This window comes from Doryrhamphus excisus, chromosome 23 (genome assembly GCF_030265055.1).
Source record: "Doryrhamphus excisus isolate RoL2022-K1 chromosome 23, RoL_Dexc_1.0, whole genome shotgun sequence".
NCBI lineage: Eukaryota > Metazoa > Chordata > Actinopteri > Syngnathiformes > Syngnathidae > Doryrhamphus > Doryrhamphus excisus.
In genome coordinates this window covers 67,501-88,834 of record NC_080488.1, presented here as the reverse complement: position 1 = coordinate 88,834, position 21,334 = coordinate 67,501, and the positions used below count along the sequence as shown (strand labels likewise).

Sequence of the window (21,334 nt, the reverse complement as noted above, 5' to 3'; positions counted from 1 at the left end):
GCTTGTGCAATCCCCCGTGGCTTCCGCCCGAGCGCGATTGGACCTTCTATGCTTTGTCGTCATCCCCCTCCCATCATGTTGCATCCTTCCCCCGCTGCCTAATTAACACCTAGCTCCAGCTCTATCTGCCTTAGCAAGCCCCCGAGGAGAGGAGGTGGAAAGAGAGAGGTGAAATAAATACGCTAACTGATGAGATAAATCACATTTTCAGGTGATGACACACACGGATGATGCGGTCGAGGCAAGCAGGAGGCAAATTAAAACAGAAGCAGCGGTTAAATTTAAAAGCACCTAAACGCCAGAGTAACTAAACCAGAGCGAAGAACATAAACAAGTTTAATGAATTCACAGGGTGCAAATGTGTGTGTGTGTGTGTGTGTGTGTGTGCGTGTGTGTGTGCGTGTGTGTGTGCGTGTGTGAGCTCCGCCTCCAGAAAGCATCTGTCTTCGTAGACCCATCAGGGACTTTGAGGACAACATCAAACGACACCCGCTGGAGTGCATCTGTGCGCTTGTACGTGTGAACTACCAAAGGACTGCTTTTATGGCCGCGGGCCGCTTGGTGCTTTACTAGATGCTGGGTGTATGCACTATATATATATACTATATATATATACTATATACGTATATACTATAAGCATTAAGTATCAGTGCTTAATGCTCCAGCCAAACACTGCACTTCTGGAGCATGCAAATCATGCACAGGGGTGCATCGGTACACCCTCAGGTAGCTCAGTAGTACCCTAAGGGGACAAAATGCAAAACTGCTTAGCTTTTGTGGAAACAGCCTTTAAGGGGAAGTGTACTTTTTTTGGAATGTGTCATTGTCAATCGTCATGTGAAACATGAACACATACTTCTTTCCCTTGTCTGAGCATTATACCCAGAAAAATAGTTCATAGTTAACGACAGCTAACTAACTGACAGCTCACCTCCGTGTCATCCACAGACAGAAGAGCGGCTAGCTAGCTCTCCGTTTGGCTCCAAAGACTCAACACCCGAGGACTGGAGCGGATCACACGTCTTGTGCTGGAAGACACAGCCATCCCAAGGAGAGCGGACATCGGAAGTGTTGTCACCACTGTTGTTGTTGACAGAACTAGCATAAGCATGTGTAGCAGTGTACCGAGGAAAGAAGTTTGGGTGGCGGTTTAAATCATCCAAATAGGGCAAGATATGATAAGATCATAACTATGACATGTTATCATCAGTGTACGTTATCACCACAGCATGGATATCAAACATGCAACCTTGGTTTTTTTCTTCAAAGAGGGCTTCATAGTGGAAATAGGAGTATCCCGATGACAGCATTGTAAGCTAGCTCATATTAACTCATTTTCTCTTGTTCTAATGCACAGAAAAGGGAAAGAAATGTGTGTTCATGTTTCACATAAGGATTGGGAATGATGCGCAACATTCCATATAACGTGCAGTTCCCTACAGTCAGGAAATGATGGTATATTCCAGAATTCTACAGAACGGCCGTTCTCAGAGACCCGAAAATGGGCCAACAATGTAAACAGGGCTGGTCAAGCCTTGACGGTTGGCGCCACTGCCAAGTACAGGTTGGTGCTAGTCAACTGCAGGTGTACATGCGTTCATCTTGCGTTGCTGCACCATCAGATCGGGAGGTCTCCGTGGCAACAGGGAACAACATTGACAAGAAAAGTTGGAGTGATTAGGTCACTCGGAAGTTGCACTTTTGTGGAGTGGCGTTATTCGTAGAAGACATTTGTTACGAGTATGGATTTACCGTGGACGCCCGACATCACACGCACGTGGCAAAGCACCGAGTGGACATACGCTGAAAAATGGCTGCTTATATGCTCAACGCTCCACAGCCATTAATGACTATCGACCGCACCCTCCAGCGGCAAGGCAGACACTGACGGAGCAAACTGCCATCAAACATCAAGTAGTGAACATCGGACGATGAAAAGACGACCGTGTTTCACCGGCAAGCCCATCGTGCACTGAAACCAAAATCTTACCTCCACCGCCTCCCAGCAGAGTCTGGTTGGCTGAAACGAGAGAGAAGATGAATGAATTAGCATCAATCATCCCACACACGTCCATTCATCCAAATAATGGCAGCAATCTTCTTAGATCCGCGCATCTCTGGACGTGACTCCAGCAAATGTGCTCTGTGGTGTTTTATCAAGTGCACAATCGCAACAATAAATGAGCCTAAGATTGTCACATTAATGTCTTTATGAAAAATGAATCAAGATTGTCACATTTTCTTTGTGCCTTGAAGCTAGCTTGAACCTGAAAGTACAAAACCCACAAATAGAGTTCCATTCATCTTTTCACAGCAGTTTTGGTCTTGATCCGAGGAAGTGCAGATCATAAGCTGACTCTTCTGGACCATCCTGCGTTGGGCTTTGACTGACGCTACGCCATGTTCAACAAATATCCACATTAGCGCTCCTTACGCTCATCACATCTTACTACCTTCATGACATAGCATCATATCCGATCAGCATTGGAAGAAGAAGTATAGCAGTCTATCTACGCAGTGTGGGAGAAGCAACATAAACCGTGAAATTGTACGATTGTATTAATGACGCATATTTCCAAAACTGATATCCATTTACATCACATTTGATGCAGTTATTTACACTTTATTTTGTATCATTGCAGCCAAAGGTTCCCTTGGCCTGGTGGTTGGGGGGCCTGCCTGCCTTCCAGCATGCTGGGGGATATGAAGGTTCCCTTGGCCCCTTTCTTTGGGGGTTGCTTTGGGTGGTTGGGGCCCCACCTTCCCTCCAGCACGCTGGAAATAAATACACATCATAATGAAGTTTATTTTGTAGACAAATGCTAACAAATTTGTACATTTGTAAAATGTCATTTCTGTCATCAAGTTCATTCAATAAACATGAATATCGCCAAAAATCAGTACGCAGATCAAAACAGACCCGCAGTGGTGACTCTGTAATCAGGAAAAAGCCGAAAAAAACAAACAATTGCTTTTTAAAAGTCAACTTTGTGACGTCCGCCATTGGTTGGGGTGACACAGTGGAAAAAATGGCCATGGCAAGAACATGCCATGGCTGAGACGGACGTGCCATGGCTGAGACGGACGTGCCGTGTCTGGTACGTCCCTGCAGTGTTTCCATAGCCTGCACAATGTGATGTAGACAAAGAGTAATAGGAGTGTCAATGTGACTATAGGGGTGTTATTTCATGTCTACAGGGCTCTAATAGTGTTACAGCCTGTGTTTAGAAAGTCCAAACAGGTTTTGTATTATTAATGTTAAATCCTACTTTGTGGAAATGCAGTCATGGTGTTCGGGTCTGGAACCAAGGAAGCGCCATAGATGAGGGATTGCTCTGTTCCATTTTTAAAGGCAGATTCCCCTGATGGCGTATTTCCATTGGAGCTCATTAGATTGTGCACGTGTACCTAATGTTGTGGCACAGTCCATGGAAGACGGCATCCTTGTACTAAGTGTGAATGTACATCATCATGCAGAGACACGTCTGAAGACCAAAGTGGGCAAAACAAAGGCATCAAAGCCACACACACACACACACACACACACACACAGAGTCCATTCAAATGCAGTGTCAGTTGGTAACCATGGAGACGCCAAAGCCCAAAGGTTTGTTACTGCAACCTTGTTAATTAGAAGGGAGAGAATAAAGCGTGTGCGTCTCACGTTTAAATCCACACAATTACACTCAGAGTTGATTTGATGAGGTTGGAACATTCAAATAAAACCTTCAAGACCCACACGTGCACACCCCCCCCCCCCCCCCCGTTTCATCCTGCCTCGGCTTTATTTACACTACACACACTTTATCTCAGGCGGACAGCACACATGCACTACCATACGTACAACATGCACTCCGTGTATGATGCATGGATATGACATGAAATCAGCCCCATCAGTCCATAGCTACAGTAGCACTACAGTACTGTATTTAGCATACGGTACTGTATTTAGCATACGGTACTGTTTTTAGCATACGGTACTGTATTTAACATACGGTACTGTTTTTAGCATACGGTACTGTATTTAACATACCGTACTGTATTTAACATACGGTACTGTATTTAACATACGGTACTGTATTTAGCATACAGTACTGTATTTAGCATACGGTACTGTATTTAACATACGGTACTGTATTTAGCATACGGTACTGTATTTAGCATACGGTACTGTATTTAACATACGGTACTGTATTTAGCATACGGTACTGTATTTAGCATACGGTACTGTATTTAACATACGGTACTGTATTTAGCATACGGTACTGTATTTAACATACGGTACTATATTTAACATACGGTACTGTATTTAGCATACGGTACTGTATTTAACATACGGTACTGTATTTAACATACGGTACTGTATTTAGCATACGGTACTGTATTTAACATACGGTACTGTATTTAACATACAGTACTGTATTTAACATACGGTACTGTTTTTAACATACGGTACTGTATTTAACATACAGTACTGTATTTAGCATACGGTACTGTATTTAGCATACAGTACTGTATTTAGCATACGGTACTGTATTTAACATACGGTACTGTATTTAATATACGGTACTGTATTTAACATACGGTACTGTATTTAACATACGGTACTGTATTTAACATACAGTATGATGGGAATAAGGTCATCATACAAAGATTGTTCAAGTATTTTGATACTTCTTTATTTTGTAGAAAGTTTTATTTCAAAAGAAAGGTATGACAAAGCGTATTATTAACATTATTATTATTATTATATACATTATTAACATCCACCTCACTCCTGCCACATCTCCTGGACCCCCCCCCCCCCCCCCCCATGTACAAATGGTCCTGAAGATGCTGACCTGTGGGGCCAGTGTACAAATAGCGTAGACATCATGGCGTACTCTATTACTCTGTTTACACTTTCTTCCTCTGGCGCCATTAGGTGACTAATGGCAATAGCTCGCTAAATAAAGCGCTAACATCTGCTGCCGAGACACACCAATTATCGCATCCCGGGGATAAGTTGCATACGCAGGGGGAGGCGACCAGTGGTGTCAGGGGACAGACGGGGGGAGCGAGAGAGGGAGCGAGAGAGGGAGGGAGAGAGAGAGAGAGAGAGAGAGAGAAGGGAGAGAGAGACGAAGTGAAAGTGAGTTGAGGGTAGCGAAGGGAAGATGCTGGACTAAATGTGCCTGGAACATAAAAACAACAAGATGGAGTCCATTTCTTCTTTGGGAGGTAAGTCATCTCACTCAGGCTGGACTGCGAGTGCGAGTGCGAGTGCGAGTGCCAGTGCGTGAGGAAGAGGAATCAGGGGATGAAGAGGGTGTGTGGAGAGCTTGACATGGCAGTGAAGTTAAAGAGCTTCAAGCCGGCGGTAGGAAGATGTTGATGTGATGGACATGCAGAGCTTGGCTGCCATCGTTTGAGTTGGAGAATGAGGAGGATTCCATGAAAGTAGCTTTCGCTTTGCCTTCTGGAGCTTTCAGCTTCTTCCCGAAGCCCCGATGCAACCTGTTTGTGTATTCTTACTTCCGCCCCCACCCCCACCCCCCCATTGCCCATCACTGAGTGTGTGCGTGAGACACGGAGAAAGCAGACGGCAAGCTCATCTACTTTTTGGTGGGACCATGCGCAGCGGGCTTCTCCATCCATCCACCCACCCACCCATCCTTCCATCCATCCATGTATCCATCCACCCAGCTTATCCTCATTAGGATAGCAGGGGTATGCTAAGGTTTGGGCAAGAGGCAAGAGGAACACCCTGGACTGGTGGCCAGCCAATCGCAGGGCAAAGCGGGCTTCTATTTTGCCCCTAAAAGTGAGGAGCTGATCTGAGGCAGTCATTCAGCGTATTTGCTACGTGACCACTTCACGGAACGTATGAACGTATGAACGTATGAACGTATGAACGTATGGACGTATGAACGTATGAACGTATGAACGTATGAACGTATGAACGTATGGACGTATGAACGTATGAACGTATGAACGTATGGACGTATGAACGTATGAACGTATGAACGTATGAACGTATGAACGTATGAACGTATGAACGTATGGACGTATGAACGTATGGACGTATGAACGTATGAACGTATGGACGTATGGACGTATGAACGTATGAACGTATGAACGTATGGACGTATGAACGTATGAACGTATGAACGTATGAACGTATGGACGTATGAACGTATGAACGTATGGACTGTGCCAAAGCCTTTCTTTCCTTTTACTTTGTGTCCAAATGATTCCAAACCTTCATCATGAATAAATAGGACTTTCCCGGCTGGTCCAGTGGTCAGGAGATGTGGAAGATCTGGGCTTCCATCTCCTCCCGTGCACGTTCGGTTAGGTTGAGTGGAGAATCTCAACTGTCCATAGAAATGTTAGTCCACATGAGCCCTGCCATTGGCTGGCCACCAGGCCAGGGTGTACGCCACCTCTCGCCCCAAGTCAGCTGGGATAGGCTCCAGCATGCCCCCGCCACCCGGCATGAAAAATGGATGGATGGATAAATATTAGAAATGTCACGGGATTAAAGCATGATGAGATTTCCTGTTCAGAATCAAACGTCTCCCGGGCACGAGGACTGGGACGGAACATTTTGCCGGCCTTGATAGTTGGCCTCGTGCACACGTCTGTCGCTCTGACCAGCAGGAAGAGGCTTATTGACTCTTCTATGTTGGCTAAGAGAAGTGTAAGGCCATCGTTACAATCCGCTGATAAGATAATAGCCACCGCAGGAAGTAGGCTGTCCAGGAAAAAACAACAAGGAACTCCTAATGCGTGAGTCTGCGTTATCTTATTAATGTCAAATATCTCATCTTTTCCTTGTTTATGTCGACTATGTTGGCTAATATGAGTGTAGACGTCACTATAGGGGTGCTATTTCATGTCTAGAGGGCTCTGATGATGTTAAAAAGGTCATTCCACATGTTCTATGATGTAACTATGAAAATATTCTGTTTACAAAAAGCGAATCCTACCTTGTGAAAAATCACTTCTGGCAGCAGCGGAAGCAATTCACCAGGATGCAGGAGGGATTACTCCGATACATTTTTCGTGTCGTACGCATTGTGCTAGCTGCCCGAGTCTGAGCTCATAGTGCTTTTTGTCCCGCCTCAGCCCAAAACCAGACTCAGTGGGCGGTGAACTGTCAGCCTTGTGATCTTGTAGCAGTCTTCCTGCGGGGAAATACCCCGCCTTTGCGTTTTGTGGCGTTTTACGAATATGAGTGACGCAAGATGGTACGGCTCGGCTTATGTCGCTTTCAAACCCCTGCAGCACTTTAGAGCAAGTGAACGCCGGGATGGATCGTTGATCTGGGCGCTGTTGCCTTGCAAGTGCCGCACGCTGCGTACGGGCTGCACATCCTGTACATACCAGGAGAGCCTTCCATATGGCGAGCACGCTCCTCCACGTCGTCCCAAATTTGACCGTCCACTGGCTGTTTGGGATTGTTTTAGGATTGGTTTTTGGCATAACCTCCAAACGAACAAAGCATCGATGGAACCGCTCCCTCTTGTTCTTCTACTTCCACGTTCGGCCCGTTACAGAAACATCACAGAGAGTCAGTTAGAAATCATTAGTGCAAACAGTCGGAGTGTTTTTACGAGGAATTCGGGGCCACAAACATGATTGAACCCAATTTTACTTAAGAAAATAATTGCCTTTGCAGGACCATTAAGCTGATACCATGAGGGATAACTCGACCATAAATTCCAGTCATCTAGCAGCCCCACTAATAGTTCCTGGAGGAATATGACTGCCATCCTTTCCATTAGGGGAAGTGCAAAACCAAATGAAAGAACTGATTTCAAACGCCAATTAGCAGCACTGTTTAATGTGGGCTTTTTCGTAAGAGGTTGGGATGTGAAAATAGAAAGTAAAGTAACGCGCCATGCACCGCCCTTCTTATCGTGACAGTGCAACACTAAACCTATGAAATAGCACATTTCGCCTTTGCTTGGACTGCTTGGCGGGTGGGGCTGGGCTGTCGATCCCACCCTGGCCTGGCCAGAGGGCTGTTGTTGTTTACACAAAACCCAAAGGGGCTGAAGAAAAACATCAAGATCCCAGCCCGGATGAGCCAATGAGGAGCGATCCTGCCGATGACGTCCCACCACTGCGGCGCCATGTCACTGAGTGCACGAGTCTTACTTTGGCTCGGGCACGTGCTCGTCCCATAAGGCTTGAAATCCACCATCCACCCATTTCACGTCAACTCAACCCCAAAGCGGCAAAGTGTAGCAGTACTTGTCAGACTAACAGCCAGCGTGATGCCGGACTCTGTGGAGCATGGCGACCCGGTCAACCTGGACCAGAGCTCCTAGAGCCCTATAAATGTAAGACGACACACCCGCTCAGTCTGGGGGGGTGAAGGGAGGACCCGCCAGAATGTTCAGAATGCATAAAATGAGGGGCACAAGAAAGAAAAGGCATATTGGCAGCTTAGGCATATGTCCTGTACACAAGATGGGCCATGATTTAAAACAGTACAGTCAAGTACAGCAAGCATATTTTTGTATTACTATTTTTCTTTATTATTAGCATATTAGCTCTTAGACGTTCAGCAAACAGAAAAAGTGAGCGAGTGAGATCTCTCACTCTGACACAAACGTGTTTTTGTTTATTTGTGTCAGCTCAAAATAAGATTTGTTTGTTTATGATACTGGTTTTGAATTCTAAATGTGACTAAAAAAGCCTATTTAGGAACATTCAGAAAGGATTATTACTAAGGATTTGCCACAATGCGCCTTTCCTTCATGAAATGTACAAATGAAAATAACTAAACAGGCTAACAGTCATAAAACATTTCATACAAATTGCAAACTCAATGACATTAAATTTCTCTTTCAAAACACATTAAAATACATAGAAATTCATCATTATATTACAGTAAATATTATTTTATTACAATACTCCACAATATTTCCACAGTTTTTGAATGTTTAGTACGATTATTCGATGGTCATTGAACACAGCATCTATGTTCCCAGAGGGCTGTATGGATGTATTAGGATGTATTAGGATGTATTAGGATGTATTAGGATGTATTAGGATGTATTAGGATGTATTTGCCCCTTTATCTTTCCCCTCATACTTGCTCCCAAACGCCGATGCTAAGTGGGAAGGCATAAAGGTAAGATTTGGAGTGCTAATGTGCATTATGGTGGTAGTTCCATGCTAAATGGCTAATGCTAGCAAGACACTGGACTTCAGCCATGGTCATCACATTGACAGCCCGTCAATAGCAGCTGGCAGTTCAATGCCAAAATCACCAGAAGTCAAAATGTGAAAAGCAGTGGTCATGCCAAGGTAGCACTGAATATGACCATAAAAACATTAGCTGCACTGCTCCAGTCTCTGGCAGGCCATGGAATCCGTGATAAGTCCAACACAGCGACAGTAGATCCAAATAACTTTGGTCTTGCTACAAGAGCCATCTGCCGGGGTTAACTTGAAGCTAACTTTACCAATCTAAATACTCTTTTCTTTCTCCATTTGCCATCAATATTTGTTCCAGCTCAGTTGCCGTGCTTCAACCAAACTACGGTGGGGGCAGGAGGAGTACACGTTAATCGCGCATCAAAAAATTTGCCACTATTAAAGGGAACTTCCGTTTACGCGTTAACTTTGACAGCCCTATAACACACACACACACACACACACACACACACACACACACACACACGTCAGGATGGCTGTATTCAGTTGGCCTTTTATTGGAACAACAGCGTCCAGCACTTCCTGTCTTGCAGGCTGACTCTGGTCACGGCATAAGATAAGATGCCTTTATTCGCCCCTCAGTGGGGAAATTTGCACGAACCCCCCCAACACTTCCTCCATCTCTTATTGTAGCCTTTTGCTCTAACCAGCATGCTGAACCTGACTGCCCTCTATAGCTGACACGTGGAACAGCAGCTTGGACCAACCTACAATATTTCAGTAGTTCTTGGTTCAGCCATCCATCAGGTTATGGATGTTATTATTATTATTTGTCCTTAAATGTTCATTGGTAGATTTATGAAAAAAACATTGGTCAATGTATCCCTAATTATTATGATTTGTACTTCTATGTACTTATTTTTTTCACGGAAGAGGGGGGATGAAATTTGACTCAAATACTAACACTTTTCTGACCTCAACAAATACGACCAAAGGCTGAGTCCAGGCTCAAGGCATGCTGGCTTGATTGCCCCCCCCCCCCAATTGTCCATAGTCCACTCCAGTGAGGATAAGCCGTAGAAAATGGATGGATGGAGATGGTGATCTTTGGAGGCTGACCATGTGATCATGAAACGTCAGCAAAGTAAAAAGCAAATATGTAAGTGGAAAGTCATAGAATCCACGGAACGAGATAAGCAGCCTCCCTCAGCGGTGGAAGACGGGTGATGTCATGTCTAAGTCACACCTGATGGCTGCAAATCATCATTTGGTCCCAAAGTGCAGCATTTTGGTGAGAACTTGCGTGCCAAGAGCGTACTTAGTGCGTAAAGAGAACGGCGGCAGGGCGCTAACTCGTCTGCAGGCTTTTCAGGCGTGCCATGAAAAGATGAATAAATGACACAGGAGATTGTGGGACAATGTGGAAATGCTGCTTGTCCATCCAAAATGTCCCTAAAAGGAAGAATGCCCCCACAAGAAAGGTGGGAAGTGGAAAGACAAGAACACACACACACACAAGTTGGGGAGGAGGAGGAGGAGGACAAAGAGGAGGTGTTGAAGATGTCCAAAGTTGCTCCTAAACGCATTTGCCTTGTTCAACAATCCACAAGGACCCCACGTAGGAGCTACCAATGCCTGAGTAGAACAAAAGACGCACATTTTGGCAATAGTTTGCGCTCCAGCAGGGAGGGACACTGCGCCCCATTGAGGAGGAGGAGGAGGAGGAGGAGTAAGATCACGGTGCACGGTGGTTTGTGGGCAATGACAAGACGCTGTTGTGGACTTGAGGCAGCCAAGTGGACTCAAGTGGAGCGTGGCAGGGAAAAGACTGTCTCCCAGGTTAGTGCGCCTCTCTGCTCTCGCCTTAGCGGCACGGTGTGCTCGAGTGTGTGTGGGGGGGGGGGGGGGTACCCTCCACGACACGGTCAGCATCTCCGCTGCTGTGCTCGTAGGAAGCGGGAGAAGCATACGCTAAGTTGCGGGATGCTTTGACCCTGGAGCCAAAGGAAGAGCAGGAAAGGTAGGATGTCGGCACAGGGCAGCATTCCCATTCCTTATTCCTCTTCCGTTGGCTGATGTTGGACAACTTGAAGATTAGAGCGAGTGCTTGTTTGCGTGGCGTTTGAGTGTGAAGACGTGTCTCCCTGTGGACAAGCCCTAAAGTCTCTTACCCACGCACTCCGCCGCACAAGCAAAAGGATTAGCGGTCGTCGTGTGGCTGCAGATTAGATTGACGTTCCGAGGTCCAAAGGCTGCACGGGACGTGGGATTAGGGAAGAAAGGATGGATGGAGTGGTGGACTGATCAGAAAAGAGAGGTTAGGTTTTGAGGGAGAAAGCAGCACACAAACATGAGATTAAAGTGTAATGTCCGAGCGAGCGAGGGAGCGAGGGAGGAAGGGAGGGAGGGAGGAAGCGGGAATCCAGGACAAGTCGTGCGGCGCAGGAGCGAAAATGAAGAAGAGGAGAAGGCAGCAGACACTCTTCCTCCTCCTTTTATTCAGCCGTCCAACAGCAACAGAGAGGCTGCTTACATAATCATCAGCAATGATGGAGAAGAAGAGCCACCTTTGGAAGGATAGCACATCTTCACACCATAGCATAGCTTCGGATGCGTTTACTCTGCTGGTGCGCGTCCTCTGGTCCGCTACACTCGTATTCCAATCAGTCTTACATCCTTTAGTCATGAGTTGGGTGTAAATGTGAACAATGATAATGTAGTGTAGTGGTCTTGTGAGTTGGGTGTAAATGTGAACAATGATAATGTAGTGTAGTGGTCTTGTGAACAATGATAATGTAGTGTAGTGGTCTTGTGAACTGGGTGTAAATGTGAACAATGATAATGTAGTGTAGTGGTCTTGTGAACTGGGTGTAAATGTGAACAATGATAATGTAGTGTAGTGGTCTTGTGAACAATGATAATGTAGTGTAGTGGTCTTGTGAACTGGGTGTAAATGTGAACAATGATAATGTAGTGTAGTGGTCTTGTGAACTGGGTGTAAATGTGAACAATGATAATGTAGTGTAGTGGTCTTGTGAACTGGGTGTAAATGTGAACAATGATAATGTAGTGTAGTGGTCTTGTGAACTGGGTGTAAATGTGAACAATGATAATGTAGTGTAGTGGTCTTGTGAACTGGGTGTAAATGTGAACAATGATAATGTAGTGTAGTGGTCTTGTGAACTGGGTGTAAATGTGAACAATATTAATGTAGTGTAGTGGTCTCATGAGTGGTCTCTTTTATTGTCAAAAACCTTTAGCAGGTATTTGACAAGAAGAAACCTGACCACCAGTCTGGTTCCTGGTGTGTGTGGGTGTGTGTGGGTGTGTGTGGGTGTGTGTGTGTTCCCCAACTGTCTGCTAAGAATGCGTTGTACCAGCTGAGGACGTTAAGCAGCCTTTGCACTATTGGACTGTTGAATTAGGGAGCAATTAGGTAGCTGGGGGGGGGGGGGGGGGGGTATATACGAGGTCCATCCATCTATTTTCTTATATGAGGTCCATGTCTTGCTAATAAGTGAGTGTGATGGAAAAAGGGCATCCCGAAGGGAAGGTATTAGATTGGCAGACATAAAGATGCCGTGCATTGTATAATATATAAGCTATATATAATAAGCTAGCAATGCCGCATTGGACAGGCTCAGTAGAATTTGATACGTTTACAGGAAACGTGCACTTTTTTGGGATGTTGCCCATCATCCCCAATCCTGATGTGAGACATGAACACACCTTTGTCTTTTCTCTGTGTTCTAAAGATAAACAAAGAGATACAAAGAGGCTGCTAATTAATGTGCATAATGAGACACACCTACAGTACTCCACCGATGAAGACCGCTATTAAAACCTTGCTCTGCTAGCGGCGGCCATGTGTGTAGCAATAGAGCAATGTGATGTAACCAAAGAATGGTTAAAAGCGTATTTAGAAAGTCCTAAGCAGTTCTATGCCCTACCTACCAAAATATTTGGTATATTAAATCCTACGTCATGGAAATTGCATGGAAGCATTAAAGTGACGACCGTGTAGGAATCAACGCGTTAATTGGAGCATGTATGGTCGGTTTTGTTGTCAGGACTGCTGACGTATCGAGTCTTCGGTGATTTGTGTTTACGTTCCTATATTGCTGTCACATGATGGAAACACACCATCACCGTCCATGTATTCCATATATCTATGATCTCTCAATCTCTCCTCCGCTGTCAAGCACCTCGTGGTCCGTCTGGGCCGGCTCACCTTGGTGGACGTGATATGGCAGCCAGCCTGCTCATCCTATCAGGCAGATGTTGACGTGATGGCTATCAGGACGTGAGAGCGGGCCGCATCCTCCACAAGTTCATCTTGTTGAAAAGGCTCTTTAGCCGGCCAGTCTGGCTCAATGTTACTCAAATGTCTTTCAAAAGACACTTTTGCGTATTTGTCCATCAGCAGGACACGAGAGGGGAGAGCAGAGGATTGCAACAGACGCATGAAAAGGCAAAGAAAAGCCGCTTGCCATCAAAGTTTGGTGGGATTTTGTAAAAAAGCCACGCCAGTTGGAATGGCCTCAGAAGTCCATCAGCAGAGTTAGTGGGGTCCGGAAGCGTGTCGCTATCTTCAAGGCTCAGCTGGAAGAAAACTACTGGCATGACTTATGCGTACGGGAACATTATATATGTACATACGGTATACATTTCATCTTTACTATCACCATCATCATCATCACCATCATCATCCCCATCAGGAAGGGGCTATGGTGGGGGGAGAAGGCACGCCCTCTCCAGGCGTGTATTTAACAAGACCGGTCCGGCGTGCCAGGGGTGGGGAATAGGTAGTGACGTCACAGGCCGACCTGCGATCCCGAGAGCCGGCGTTGGAGCCACGAGGCCCAACCTGTCGAGCAACCAGCTGGTGGAATTGAGTGGATTGGACTTTGCCGTGAGGTACCGGACCTCAGGATCTTCGCCAGGTGGGTGAGGGGAACTGCGGCTTTCATCTCAGGCTTAAACAATAACTTTGGGGACGCTTTTGGGATTGGCGGGCGGGAAGTTGAGTTAGTTGGGCTGGGAGGGGCCGACGGTGGCTTTGGTTTGTTGTGGAGGCAAACCAGCATTTTCCTCCTTGTTTGTGTTTCTTCCAGCTCATATCCACCCCCCCCCTCACCCCCTCACCTTCTTGTTTGCCTTGCGGCTTCGTTACCTCTAGAAGAGGGTAAGATCGTTACACAGTAAAAAAGAAAAAAGACATAAAGAGGTAAAAGTGAGGCGTTTCCTCTCTACGAGATGGCACTTTGACCTGGTGGTGGAGTTTCCTTCCCATGTTGAGATGGAGGTCGTAGGTCAGCGGCAGAAACGCCACATGGTGTCCAGAGGACGTGTTGCTTCAAACGTCTGCTATCTGACCTTCTCATCTCATAAATCCACCTCTGTTATTTTGCCAAATAAAACCTCACCTCCCAAAACCTTCAGTGGCGTGTGGGAATGCGCGGGCCGAGCGTGAGTTGCGTCCTTTTCAAAGACTGTCAGCTTTGTGTGCACGCCTAAAGCCATGACATTCAACATGAATATTTCACTGCTCGTGTGAATTATTGATCGGCGTGGAAGCAGGACCGAGCACCTTCTTCAGGCGTATCGATGCTGGCGCTACTGCAGGCTGTCAACTCTTCCGCTAGGAAAGAGCACAATGAGTCTCCAAGCATGTCCACAGACACGTCCACAGACACGTCCATAGACACGTCCACAGACACGTCCACAGACACGTCCACAGACACGTCCACAGACACGTCCACAGACATGTCCACAGACACGTCCACAGACACATCCACAGACACGTCCACAGACACGTCCACAGACACGTCCACACGCTGCATCAGTGGATCCACACCGCCCTTTTACCCGGCCATCCTATTGGACGCGCTTCTTATTGATCCCTCATTCTTTGGCTTTCTTTTGGACGCAAAAGAAACCAATGGGGGGGGAAGCATGAAGTCATACTCCACATGGGGCTTGGTACGGGTACACCATACTGTATTATCATGTACACCGTACTGTATTATCATATACACCGTACTGTATTATCATATACAGCATACTGTATTATCATATACAGCATACTGTATTATCATATACACCGTACTGTATTATCATGTACACCGTACTGTATTATCATATACACCGTACTGTATTATCATATACAGCATACTGTATTATGTACACCGTACTGTATTATCATATACAGCATACTGTATTATCATGTACACCGTACTGTATTATCATATACAGCATACTGTATTATCATGTACACCGTACTGTATTATCATATACACCGTACTGTATTATCATATACAGCATACTGTATTATCATGTACACCATACTGTATTATCATGTACACCGTACTGTATTATCATATACACCGTACTGTATTATCATATACAGCATACTGTATTATCATGTACACCATACTGTATTATCATGTACACCGTACTGTATTATCATATACACCGTACTGTATTATCATATACAGCATACTGTATTATCATGTACACTGTACTGTATTATCATATACACCATACTGTATTATCATATACACCATACTGTATTATCATATACACCGTACTGTATTATCATATACACCATACTGTATTATCATGTACACTGTACTGTATTATCATATACAGCATACTGTATTATCATATATAGCATACTGTATTATCATATACAGAATACTGTATTATCATATACAGCATACTGTATTATCATGTACACCGTACTGTATTATCATATACAGCATACTGTATTATCATGTACACCGTACTGTATTATCATATATAGCATACTGTATTATCATATACAGAATACTGTATTATCATATACAGAATACTGTATTATCATATACAGCATACTGTATTATCATGTACACTGTACTGTATTATCATGTACACTGTACTGTATTATCATATACAGAATACTGTATTATCATGTACACCATACTGTATTATCATGTACACTGTACTGTATTATCATATACAGCATACTGTATTATCATGTACACTGTACTGTATTATCATATACAGAATACTGTATTATCATACACAGCATACTGTATTATCATATACAGCATACTGTATTATCATATACAGCATACTGTATTATCATGTACACTGTACTGTATTATCATATACAGCATACTGTATTATCATATACAGCATACTGTATTATCATGTACACTGTACTGTATTATCATATACAGAATACTGTATTATCATACACAGCATACTGTATTATCATATACAGAATACTGTATTATCATACACAGCATACTGTATTATCATGTATTGACCCTGCTAGCTTCCATTCACGCTAAGGCGGTCCAGGGTCCGCCAACGCTCCCAGTGGTGTTCCCTTGGGGGGGAGATGCTGTAGTCTTTCTAGAGATTTTGGCTGTGTTTGAATCCGGGGTCTGCATCCTACCAGGCCAGCAGCCGTCCCGGTCTGGAACAAAGCGGCCAAGGTGCTGAAAGGGATGCGGAGTCAACCCTCTTCCTGCGTGGCACGCATGCACGTGGCAACAAATTGACGAGCCACTTCATTTCCATGGATTGTGTGATTGATTCATTATCAATCACTCCATTATTCATTATTGATTATCTTCCCAGGCCTCGTGCCCGGCAGTCACTCTGAAGGAGAAATCTTTTCCATCTTGTGACGATGGTAGCATTGACATGGCATGGAAAGTGGACTGGTACCAGCATTCTGGAGCAGATTCTCCATTTCCTAGGAGACAAATCAACCGGGTTGGCATCTGGCTCGGTTAGAGTCGACCCTTTTGGAATAGATTCCAGACGCTATCCAAGCAGTTAGCCAATGGTGAAAGCCCAGTAACGGGGGCTCCCTGAGCCCCGGCCGGCCCTGACGCTGATCAATGTGCCGATGCGTACGAGTCACACGTTATGCAATCAGCGCTCTCACAGTCCATTTGCTGCATCGTGTCCTTTCACTTTCACATCAAGTCCAACGTCTTCCCTTTTCTCAGACAAATAGAAAAGAACCACAGAGACATTTTGTTTAAAGCTCCAAAGCATGACTATCATCGTGATAACGTATAACCCTAACGTCCACACGCATCAGTCATGCCGTCTTTTCTCAAATCATCCTAGATGCTTAGTCCTGATCTGTACAAGCGCTGCTTTCATTTCCACCCAAAGAACAAGGAATCCCTCCTCAGAAGAGGGCTGAACCAAAGCACGCTGGCCCTAAAGATATGGAGTAATATGGAGTATACAATCCCAGCAGTTGATGGACCACATTCGTCTGCTGCTACTTTCAATGCAGCAAAAAGCCACACTGACGACTATCACAGGTGCACTTTAACATTTGTGCATGGAAGTGGACAGTTGCACAGACAAAAGCTGATATCTGTTCTTAAGGGGCCCTGTGATGCCTTTCCACTTCTCTGACCTATAAACGGAGTTGGAATGTTGTATTCCGGGGTTTAAACCGTGCCAAGGTTGTATCAATGGAGTTGGAATGTTGTATTCCGGTGTTTAGACCGTGCCAAGGTTGTATCAATGGAGTTGGAATGTTGTATTCCGGGGTTTAGACTGTGCCAAGGTTGTATCAATGGAGTTGGAATGTTGTATTCCGGTGTTTAGACCGTGCCAAGGTTGTATCAATGGAGTTGGAATGTGGTATTCCGGTGTTTAAGTCCAAAAGTCCAGATATAATGGCCATATTTCCAAATAAAGTCCTAATTTAAGGAAACGTTGTAAGTCGTAAGTAAGGAAGAAAGATCATAAGTTGACATGAAAGAATACGAATATGTGAAGGAAAAGGCCATGATCGAAGGGGCGTGCATGAGATGGATGCTTTTATGAGAGCTATTATATTATATTATTGATGATTATGATATTTGTCCAGGTGAACCTCGTGTTTTGTAACCTTGCGTGTACTTTCTCTTATTTTGCCGTCTTGTCATCGTCGTAGTTTAATTTCTGTATTCAGTGAAAAAACCAAAACAGCAAACACCGTGAATGCAATCTTGACGACTTTCATGGTGACCAGGATGAGCAAGTCAACGTCAGTAAAGGTCATGTTGCTCCTCCACTCCCCCCGGGGGGAAAGCAAGGTTCTGTATCTCCAGTGTGTTGGAGTCCATGGCTGAGGTCAATCCCATGGAGCTTCATGCTCTATAATAATAAATGCTTCATAAGCAAGCTTATATGTTCTTTTACATCCCAGGGTGCCCGCCACATCACGCTCATGAAGAGATGCCGGTCTTTGTCCTACACCCACGTTGGCTTGCATTGTTTGCATGCACCCAAAGAAGAGCCAGCTCCGGAAGTTAGCCAACGCCAACGCCAATCTGCCATCCCGACACAGCGTGACAGATGAAGCACAAAATAACGGATCCAGTCTGCTGCTACCACATTCAAGCAACAAGCAGCACAAAATGAATAGACAGGACTCTCCTGATCAAAATACAATGGGAATGTTTCACCAGGTGCTGAAGATGGCTTCACTGTCTGGAACGCATGTCCATCTTGGTAAATCCAGGCCCAAATGTTCCCAGTCGGATTTAGATGAGGGGAAGACCAGGATGGTCCAGAAGGGAGAAGAAAACTTCCTTCCAGCTTTCAATGTCCAGCTCCATGAGCCTCAGGATGTTGGTGAGAAGTGTGGAATGGCCGTCTAAAGCGTCCAAGCCAGAGGCCTCGCTTCTCCATCCCACCGTGTTCAACTACCTTGGCCATCAGGAGATGATGATGCTCGGAATTCCTGACACTGAATCACATCCAATCCACATTTTGCCTTTTAAAGGCTGTGATCTTCAACTTTGGCTGAATTTCACCTGAATGCTTCTTTGCAAGAAATTGCCGTGATGTCTCACTCCCATTTGTTCTTCCTGCATTTGGGATGTCTGCTTCGGAGCTCCTTAAGAATTCCTGTCCTTTTCTGACTGCTGCTGGGATTTGGACGAGGAGTGTGTAATCCATATGTTGAAAACAAAAATGCACAATTTGAGGATGTGCTGTGGCAGAATAAGAAGTAAACGGCGTGCCGCCGTGTGACTAACGATCGCAGCTCATCAGACAATTAGCAGGATTGCATCACACTTGCCAAACACCAATGGCCTGACGTCATAGGCTTTCATAATTACAAAGAAGCCAGGATGGAGGCGGCGCCGGGCGAGATCTTTCCACTTGAGTGTTTTCGCCTGCTGGAACACGCGTCTAAGTGGATGCTGAGCCCAACGCTCGCATCTGCTGCAGCCGTCTGAGTGCATCGCCTGCAGCCAAAGCTCGTGCGGACGGACGCCAGCTGCAGCTCACTCATGCTAAAGCTGCACTTTTTCTGAATTTGGAGTCCCTGTTGTTGTTAGCTGAATGCTCATCTGAGTGAAACATCAACCAAGACGAGGAAGATGGACTTTTAATGACGTTCTGACAGCAATATGTTTCTTTAAAGTGGGTTTATGACCACAACATGGCAGAACTTTATTTGGACTTTATTCTACTAGCGTTGCCATTTTATTCAGTTTTGGTTTGTTTCTCACAGTTTTTTTATTCCGGCTGTCAAAAATAAGGCGTTAACGGCGGTAACTCATTTGTTTCATTAATTGCATTTTTTTTCTAATTAACGCATGCGCACTCGAACAAGCACGCCCCACATGGGAGCGTCATCACAGAGCCCGAGAGTTTGCTTTAGAACTTCCTTCCGACCGGAACACACACTGCAGTCCAATCATATGCTGTATACACCGTGTACTTTATGTATCTCCGTCCCATCTCTACTTCTTTCATTCAAGCACACCGGATGCATTCAGGTACACTCAGGTACTAATCCCAATATCACAATAACGGCTTACAAATGTGTGTGTGTGTGTGTGTGTGTGTGTGTGTGTGTGAGTGAATAAACAGGAAGATAAAGAAAAACATGAATTGGATATTCTTTCCACTCGCTTCCTAACTCTTGACGAGTTTGATGAGGTAAAAGTTTGATGAGGTTGAAATGGCGCGACACTGAAGCTCACGGCTTCTTTGGCGGCAGCTCTGGTGCCTGAAGGCTTCATTCAGATGTACAGTTTGCATCATTTTGGGTATGATGAAAAGACACTAATTACTAATAATAGACTATGTGATGTCTGTGAGCACAATCCCTCATGGCTCATAATATCGGTTTCAAGTGGGAGTCAAATGTTCTACTATTCAAGAGATATTGATATTAGAGAGATATTAGACTCATGGATTTGGAGACTAGGCTAGTGCTAGCCTTTAGCTTGATTGGCATCGTCGGTTCATTAGGAGTTCTGAATACATAAAAAGATATATATATACTCATTTATCTTTCTATTCATCCAATGCAGTAGAAATGGGCATATTTCAGCCATAGATGTTAATGATGATTGATCATGATCATGATGATTGATCGTGAAATCACATTCATCACAGATTCATTTTGACAGCCCTATTTTTGTAATCGTTTATTTGTAAACGTTATGCTACTAAAATAATATGACGAGTTGATTCTACGGATAGAATGGATTCTATTCTTCTATGGACAATTTGGGGGGGCCAATGAAGCTAACATGTTTTTGGAATGGGGGGAAAGCCACGCATGCACTGGGAGAAACTCCACACAGAGACGGCCAATGGAGATTCCAACCCAGGTCCTCCCATCTCCTGACTGTGTGGCCAACATGCTAATCACATGCAACACGTCTTTTGTCTTTAATATTTCAACTTTACGCTGGGAAAAATGTTTCTTCTTGTAAAATGTATGACATGACGTAATATTTAGACTTTGTTAAATTAGATTTTTCACCGTTTAGTTTTAAGGAAGTGTTTTGGACAGCCCTGCTTTAGCATGACTGTCCAAGAAGGAACTACCTCCTGATTTCCATGAGCATCCTTTGCTTCCACTAAGCCGCTCAGAAACATCACATCTCGCTCCAGAAATGCTCTTTTAATGCTTTCCCTTTCGCTCCGCTCGCCCTCTTTTCCTCTGCTTTCACGGATAATAAGGAAAGTCAGACTGACAGGAAGTAATAAGGAGATAAAGAGCGGCGCGTGAAACCTAACAAAGCTTCTCAGGTGAATTGGAAAATTCCAGCATCCCACCTCAGCCTGCCACCTGCAAGCCACAGGAGCAACACATCTCACTGGATTAAAAACGCTTGTTTCGTCTGTCATCGTGAGCCACACACACACA

At 44.8% G+C, this 21,334-nt stretch overlaps 2 protein-coding genes across 14 annotated transcripts in view; one reads left to right on the top strand and one right to left on the bottom strand.

Moving 5' to 3' along the window:
• Positions 1–21,334, bottom strand: part of macrod1 (mono-ADP ribosylhydrolase 1) — a 77,133-nt gene that overhangs the window by 19,634 nt on the left and 36,165 nt on the right. For 8 of the 10 annotated variants that reach the window (XR_009120937.1, XR_009120936.1, XR_009120938.1 and 5 more), the window contains exon 4: positions 1,991–2,020. The exons of the other annotated variants lie outside the window; for them this stretch is intronic. Coding sequence is in view for 4 of the 8 variants with exons in the window: in XM_058063996.1 (XP_057919979.1) it covers positions 1,991–2,020 (30 nt within the window). In the remaining 4 variants the exon portion in view is untranslated. The remainder of the gene's footprint in view (positions 1–1,990; positions 2,021–21,334) is intronic. 10 annotated transcript variants of the gene reach the window in all.
• Positions 5,077–21,334, top strand: part of flrt1b (fibronectin leucine rich transmembrane protein 1b) — a 33,594-nt gene continuing 17,336 nt past the window's right edge. The window contains exon 1 of one of the 4 annotated variants that reach the window (XM_058063984.1): positions 5,077–5,220. The gene's annotated coding sequence lies outside the window, so the exon portion shown is untranslated. Of the gene's footprint in view, positions 5,221–10,183; positions 10,993–21,334 lie in introns of those variants that run through there. The other 3 variants (XM_058063986.1, XM_058063987.1, XM_058063983.1) reach the window with 3 other exon arrangements.